This window comes from Scyliorhinus torazame, chromosome 4 (assembly GCF_047496885.1).
Source record: "Scyliorhinus torazame isolate Kashiwa2021f chromosome 4, sScyTor2.1, whole genome shotgun sequence".
Taxonomy (NCBI): Eukaryota; Metazoa; Chordata; class Chondrichthyes; order Carcharhiniformes; family Scyliorhinidae; genus Scyliorhinus; species Scyliorhinus torazame.
Genome location: NC_092710.1, coordinates 341,921,394 through 341,929,453, shown reverse-complemented (window position 1 = coordinate 341,929,453; position 8,060 = coordinate 341,921,394). Strand labels below are relative to the sequence as shown.

The 8,060-nt window shown below is 60.4% G+C and overlaps 1 protein-coding gene across 1 annotated transcript in view; it reads right to left on the bottom strand.

The window, feature by feature from the left end:
* Nucleotides 1-354: 354 nt before the first annotated feature.
* LOC140411507 (serum response factor-like) overlaps nucleotides 355-8,060 on the bottom strand; it is a 272,442-nt gene continuing 264,736 nt past the window's right edge. Inside the window, exon 10 of the mRNA XM_072500592.1 lies at nucleotides 355-511. Coding sequence (XP_072356693.1) covers nucleotides 410-511 — 102 coding nt within the window. The 3' untranslated portion in view covers nucleotides 355-409. The remainder of the gene's footprint in view (nucleotides 512-8,060) is intronic.

Here is an 8,060-nt window from a genome sequence, read left to right as displayed (position 1 = left end):
AGCCAATCCAAGCTCCTGCTGGCCACATGCACCCAGACCCGTCCCTCCCACAACCCCATTCAAAACTCAACAATTACAAAAGCAGACACATTTTTAAGAAAGTGTTGGTGATGACTTGGATCCTCCAGGGCCTGGCAGAAGACTGAATTCATGTATTTACAGGGCTCCCGCACCAGGGGAACGTTTGGCTGGAGTCTGAAATGGGTCCACAGTGTGCAAATCGCTTTGAATTGTGTAAAAGATCAACCTTAGGCAGTCGGTAATTTCACATTGATTTAGAAAAAAGCTCCATCCATTGCGAATATAACAGGGGCTGAGGGAGAGGGGAAGACAAAAAATAAATAAATATGGCAGTCAGTTTCTATATTTAAATAGATGTAGCTTCTTTGAGTTCCTGGCTTGTGAATGATCAGTCGTTCTGTGCCAGCTTGCTGCTGTGTTGGGTTTCCAGGGTGCTCACCTGAAGCTCGGTTAGACTACCGCTGCCTGACTGCTGTCCAAGAACTGCCATCTGTGAAGACAAGAATGCCAAAGAGTCACACCTGCCTCGGTGCTGTACATAACGTTCCCAAAACCCTCTCGCTGCAGCACACAGCGCTCCCAATCCCTCTCGCTGCTGCACACAGCGCTCCCAATCCCGCTCGCTGCTGTACACAGCGCTCCCAATCCCGCTCGCTGCTGTACACAGCGCTCCCAATCCCTCTCGCTGCTGTACACAGTGCTCCCAAACCCCCTCGCTGCTGTACACAGTGCTCCCAATCCCCCTCGCTGCTGTACACAGTGCTCCCAATCCCGCTCGCTGCTGTACACAGTGCTCCCAATCCCTCTCACTGCTGTACACAGCGCTCCCAATCCCTCTCGCTGCTGTGCACAGTGCTCCCAATCCCGCTCGCTGCTGTACACAGCGCTCCCAATCCCCCTCGCTGCTGTACACAGCGCTCCCAATCCCTCTCGCTGCTGTACACAGTGCTCCCAATCCCCCTCGCTGCTGTACACAGTGCTCCCAATCCCCCTCGCTGCTGTACACAGTGCTCCCAATCCCCCTCGCTGCTGTACACAGTGCTCCCAATCCCGCTCGCTGCTGTACACAGTGCTCCCAATCCCTCTCACTGCTGTACACAGCGCTCCCAATCCCTCTCGCTGCTGTACACAGCGTTCCCAATCCCGCTCGCTGCTGTACACAGCGCTCCCAATCCCTCTCGCTGCTGTACACAGCGCTCCCAATCCCTCTCGCTGCTGTGCACAGTGCTCCCAATCCCCCTCGCTGCTGTACACAGCGCTCCCAATCCCTCTCGCTGCTGTGCACAGTGCTCCCAAACCCTCTCGCTGCTGTACACAGCGCTCCCAATCCCTCTCGCGGCTGTGCACAGTGCTCCCAATCCCTCTCGCTGCTGTACACAGCGCTCCCAATCCCTCTCGCTGCTGTGCACAGTGCTCCCAATCCCTCTCGCTGCTGTACACAGCGCTCCCAATCCCTCTCGCTGCTGTGCACAGTGCTCCCAATCCCTCTCGCTGCTGTACACAGCGCTCCCAATCCCCCTCGCTGCTGTGCACAGTGCTCCCAATCCCTCTCGCTGCTGTACACAGTGCTCCCAATCCCTCTCGCTGCTGTACACAGCGCTCCCAATCCCTCTCGCTGCTGTACACAGTGCTCCTAATCCCCCTCGCTGCTGTACACAGCGCTCCCAATCCCTCTCGCTGCTGTACACAGTGCTCCCAATCCCTCTCGCTGCTGTACACAGCATTCCCCAATCCCTCTCGCTGCTGTACACAGTGCTCCCAATCCCTCTCGCTGCTGTGCACAGTGCTCCCAATCCCTCTCGCTGCTGTACACAGTGCTCCCAATCCCTCTCGCTGCTGTACACAGCGTTCCCCAATCCCTCTCGCTGCTGTACACAGCGCTCCCAATCCCTCTTGCTGCTGTACACAGCGCTCCCAATCCCCCTCGCTGCTGTACACAGTGCTCCCAATCCCCCTCGCTGCTGTACACAGCGCTCCCAATCCCTCTCGCTGCTGTGCACAGTGCTCCCAATCCCTCTCGCTGCTGTACACAGCGCTCCCAATCCCTCTCGCTGCTGTGCACAGTGCTCCCAATCCCTCTCGCTGCTGTGCACAGTGCTCCCAATCCCTCTCGCTGCTGTGCACAGTGCTCCCAATCCCTCTCGCTGCTGTGCACAGTGCTCCCAATCCCGCTCGCTGCTGTGCACAGTGCTCCCAATCCCTCTCACTGCTGTACACAGCGCTCCCAATCCCCCTCGCTGCTGTACACAGTGCTCCCAATCCCTCTCACTGCTGTACACAGGGCTCCCAATCCCGCTCGCTGCTGTGCACAGTGCTCCCAATCCCTCTCACTGCTGTACACAGGGCTCCCAATCCCGCTCGCTGCTGTACGCAGCTTCCCCCAATCCCGCTCGGTACTGTACACAGCGCTCCCAATCCCGCTCGGTGCTGTACCTAACGTTCCCCAAACCCTCTCGCTGCTGTACACAGCGTTCCCCAATCCCGCTCGCTGCTGTACAGCGCTCCCAATCCCGCTCGCTGCTGTACACAGCGCTCCCAATCCCGCTCGCTGCTGTACACAGCGCTCCCAATCCCGCTCGCTGCTGTACACAGCGCTCCCAATCCTGCTCGCTGCTGTACGCAGCTTCCCCAAACCCCACTCGGTACTGTACACAGCGCTCCCAATCCCTCTCGCTGCTGTACACAGTGCTCCCAATCCCTCTCGCTGCTGTACACAGCATTCCCCAATCCCTCTCGCTGCTGTACACAGTGCTCCCAATCCCTCTCGCTGCTGTGCACAGTGCTCCCAATCCCTCTCGCTGCTGTACACAGTGCTCCCAATCCCTCTCGCTGCTGTACACAGCGTTCCCCAATCCCTCTCGCTGCTGTACACAGCGCTCCCAATCCCTCTCGCTGCTGTACACAGCGTTCCCCAATCCCTCTCGCTGCTGTACACAGCGCTCCCAATCCCTCTTGCTGCTGTACACAGCGCTCCCAATCCCCCTCGCTGCTGTACACAGTGCTCCCAATCCCCCTCGCTGCTGTACACAGCGCTCCCAATCCCTCTCGCTGCTGTGCACAGTGCTCCCAATCCCTCTCGCTGCTGTACACAGCGCTCCCAATCCCTCTCGCTGCTGTGCACAGTGCTCCCAATCCCTCTCGCTGCTGTACACAGCGCTCCCAATCCCTCTCACTGCTGTACACAGCGCTCCCAATCCCTCTCGCTGCTGTACACAGCGCTCCCAATCCCTCTCGCTGCTGTGCACAGTGCTCCCAATCCCTCTCGCTGCTGTACACAGCGTTCCCAATCCCTCTCACTGCTGTACACAGCGCTCCCAATCCCTCTCGCTGCTGTGCACAGTGCTCCCAATCCCTCTCACTGCTGTACACAGGGCTCCCAATCCCGCTCGCTGCTGTACGCAGCTTCCCCCAATCCCGCTCGGTACTGTACACAGCGCTCCCAATCCCGCTCGGTGCTGTACCTAACGTTCCCCAAACCCTCTCGCTGCTGTACACAGCGTTCCCCAATCCCGCTCGCTGCTGTACAGCGCTCCCAATCCCGCTCGCTGCTGTACACAGCGCTCCCAATCCCGCTCGCTGCTGTACACAGCGCTCCCAATCCCGCTCGCTGCTGTACACAGCGCTCCCAATCCTGCTCGCTGCTGTACGCAGCTTCCCCAAACCCCACTCGGTACTGTACACAGCGCTCCCAATCCCTCTCGCTGCTGTACACAGTGCTCCCAATCCCTCTCGCTGCTGTACACAGCATTCCCCAATCCCTCTCGCTGCTGTACACAGTGCTCCCAATCCCTCTCGCTGCTGTGCACAGTGCTCCCAATCCCTCTCGCTGCTGTACACAGTGCTCCCAATCCCTCTCGCTGCTGTACACAGCGTTCCCCAATCCCTCTCGCTGCTGTACACAGCGCTCCCAATCCCTCTCGCTGCTGTACACAGCGTTCCCCAATCCCTCTCGCTGCTGTACACAGCGCTCCCAATCCCTCTTGCTGCTGTACACAGCGCTCCCAATCCCCCTCGCTGCTGTACACAGTGCTCCCAATCCCCCTCGCTGCTGTACACAGCGCTCCCAATCCCTCTCGCTGCTGTGCACAGTGCTCCCAATCCCTCTCGCTGCTGTACACAGCGCTCCCAATCCCTCTCGCTGCTGTGCACAGTGCTCCCAATCCCTCTCGCTGCTGTACACAGCGCTCCCAATCCCTCTCACTGCTGTACACAGCGCTCCCAATCCCTCTCGCTGCTGTACACAGCGCTCCCAATCCCTCTCGCTGCTGTGCACAGTGCTCCCAATCCCTCTCGCTGCTGTACACAGCGTTCCCAATCCCTCTCACTGCTGTACACAGCGCTCCCAATCCCTCTCGCTGCTGTGCACAGTGCTCCCAATCCCTCTCGCTGCTGTGCACAGTGCTCCCAATCCCTCTCGCTGCTGTGCACAGTGCTCCCAATCCCGCTCGCTGCTGTGCACAGTGCTCCCAATCCCTCTCACTGCTGTACACAGGGCTCCCAATCCCGCTCGCTGCTGTACGCAGCTTCCCCCAATCCCGCTCGGTACTGTACACAGCGCTCCCAATCCCGCTCGGTGCTGTACCTAACGTTCCCCAAACCCTCCCGCTGCTGTACACAGCGTTCCCCAATCCCGCTCGCTGCTGTACAGCGCTCCCAATCCCGCTCGCTGCTGTACACAGCGCTCCCAATCCCGCTCGCTGCTGTACACAGCGCTCCCAATCCCGCTCGCTGCTGTACGCAGCTTCCCCAATCCCGCTCGCTGCTGTACAGCGCTCCCAATCCCTCTCGCTGCTGTACACAGCGCTCCCAATCCCGCTCGCTGCTGTACACAGCGCTCCCAATCCCGCTCGCTGCTGTACACAGCGCTCCCAATCCTGCTCGCTGCTGTACGCAGCTTCCCCAAACCCCACTCGGTACTGTACACAGCGCTCCCAATCCCTCTCGCTGCTGTACACAGTGCTCCCAATCCCTCTCGCTGCTGTACACAGCATTCCCCAATCCCTCTCGCTGCTGTACACAGTGCTCCCAATCCCTCTCGCTGCTGTGCACAGTGCTCCCAATCCCTCTCGCTGCTGTACACAGTGCTCCCAATCCCTCTCGCTGCTGTACACAGCGTTCCCCAATCCCTCTCGCTGCTGTACACAGCGCTCCCAATCCCTCTCGCTGCTGTACACAGCGTTCCCCAATCCCTCTCGCTGCTGTACACAGCGCTCCCAATCCCTCTTGCTGCTGTACACAGCGCTCCCAATCCCCCTCGCTGCTGTACACAGTGCTCCCAATCCCCCTCGCTGCTGTACACAGCGCTCCCAATCCCTCTCGCTGCTGTGCACAGTGCTCCCAATCCCTCTCGCTGCTGTACACAGCGCTCCCAATCCCTCTCGCTGCTGTGCACAGTGCTCCCAATCCCTCTCGCTGCTGTACACAGCGCTCCCAATCCCTCTCACTGCTGTACACAGCGCTCCCAATCCCTCTCGCTGCTGTACACAGCGCTCCCAATCCCTCTCGCTGCTGTGCACAGTGCTCCCAATCCCTCTCGCTGCTGTACACAGCGTTCCCAATCCCTCTCACTGCTGTACACAGCGCTCCCAATCCCTCTCGCTGCTGTGCACAGTGCTCCCAATCCCTCTCGCTGCTGTGCACAGTGCTCCCAATCCCTCTCGCTGCTGTGCACAGTGCTCCCAATCCCGCTCGCTGCTGTGCACAGTGCTCCCAATCCCTCTCACTGCTGTACACAGGGCTCCCAATCCCGCTCGCTGCTGTACGCAGCTTCCCCCAATCCCGCTCGGTACTGTACACAGCGCTCCCAATCCCGCTCGGTGCTGTACCTAACGTTCCCCAAACCCTCCCGCTGCTGTACACAGCGTTCCCCAATCCCGCTCGCTGCTGTACAGCGCTCCCAATCCCGCTCGCTGCTGTACACAGCGCTCCCAATCCCGCTCGCTGCTGTACACAGCGCTCCCAATCCCGCTCGCTGCTGTACGCAGCTTCCCCAAACCCCACTCGGTACTGTACACAGTGCTCCCAATCCCTCTCGCTGCTGTACACAGCGCTCCCAATCCCTCTCGCTGCTGTGCACAGTGCTCCCAATCCCCCTCGCTGCTGTACACTGCGTTCCCCAATCCCTCTCGCTGCTGTACACAGTGCTCCCAATCCCTCTCGCTGCTGTACACAGCGCTCCCAATCCCCCTCGCTGCTGTACACAGCGCTCCCAATCCCGCTCGGTACTGCACAAAGCGCTCCCAATCCCGCTCGCTGCTGTACACAGCGCTCCCAATCCCTCTCGCTGCTGTACACAGTGCTCCCAATCCCTCTCGCTGCTGTACACAGCGCTCCCAATCCCTCTCGCTGCTGTACACAGCGCTCCCAATCCCGCTCGGTACTGCACACAGCGCTCCCAATCCCGCTCGCTGCTGTACACAGCGCTCCCAATCCCTCTCGCTGCTGTACACAGCGCTCCCAATCCCTATCGCTGCTGCACACAGCGCTCCCAATCCCTCTCGCTGCTGTACACAGCGCTCCCAATCCCTCTCGCTGCAGCACACAGCGCTCCTAATCCCTCTCGCTGCTGTACACAGCGCTCCCAATCCTTCTCGCTGCTGTACACAGTGCTCCCAATCCCCCTCGCTGCTGTACACAGCGCTCCCAATCCCTCTCGCTGCTGTGCACAGTGCTCCCAATCCTTCTCGCTGCTGTACACAGCGCTCCCAATCCCTCTCGCTGCTGCACACAGCGCTCCCAATCCCTCTCGCTGCTGTGCACAGTGCTCCCAATCCCTCTCGCTTCTGTACACAGCGCTCCAAATCCCGCTCGCTGCTGCACACAGCGCTCCCAATCCCGCTCGGTACTGCACAAAGCGCTCCCAATCCCGCTCGCAACTGTACACAGCGCTCCCAATCCCGCTCGCTGTGTACACAGCGCTCCCAATCCCGCTCGCTGCTGCACACAGCGCTCCCAATCCCGCTCGGTACTGCACACAGCTCTCCCAAACCCGCTCGCTGCTGTACACAGCGCTCCCAATCCCGCTCCCTGCTGTACACAGCGTTCCCAATCCCTCTCGCTGCTGTACACAGCGCTCCCAATCCCACTCGCTGCTGCACACAGCGCTCCCAATCCCGCTCGCTGCTGCGCACAGCGCTCCCAATCCCTCTCGCTGCTGCACAGCGCTCCCAATCTCGCTCGCTGCTGTACATAGCGCTCCCAATCCCGCACGCTGCTATACACAGCGCTCCCAATCCCGCTCGCTGCTGTACACAGCGCTCCCAATCCCGCTCGCTGCTGTACACAGTGCTCCCAATCCCTCTCGCTGCTGCACACAGCGCTCCCAATCCCGCTCGCTGCTGTACACAGTGCTCCCAATCCCTCTCGCTGCTGTACACAGCGTTCCCAATCCCGCTCGCTGCTGCACACAGCGCTCCCAATCCCGCTCGCTGCTATACACAGCGCTCCCAATCCCGCTCGCTGCTGTACACAGCGCTCCCAATCCCGCTCGCTGCTGTACACAGTGCTCCCAATCCCGCACGCTGCTATACACAGCGCTCCCAATCCCGCACGCTGCTATACACAGCGCTCCCAATCCCGCTCGCTGCTGTACACAGCGCTCCCAATCCCGCTCGCTGCTGTACACAGTGCTCCCAATCCCTCTCGCTGCTGCACACAGCGCTCCCAATCCCGCTCGCTGCTGTACACAGCGCTCCTAATCCCTCTCGCTGCTGTACACAGCGCTCCCAATCCCTCTCGCTGCTGTACACAGCGCTCCCAATCCCGCTCGCTGCTGCACACAGCGCTCCCAATCCCGCTCGCTGCTGCGCACAGCGCTCCCAATCCCTCTCGCTGCTGCACAGCGCTCCCAATCTCGCTCGCTGCTGTACATAGCGCTCCCAATCCCGCACGCTGCTATACACAGCGCTCCCAATCCCGCTCGCTGCTGTACACAGCGCTCCCAATCCCGCTCGCTGCTGTACACAGTGCTCCCAATCCCTCTCGCTGCTGCACACAGCGCTCCCAATCCCGCTCGCTGCTATACACAGCGCTACCAATCC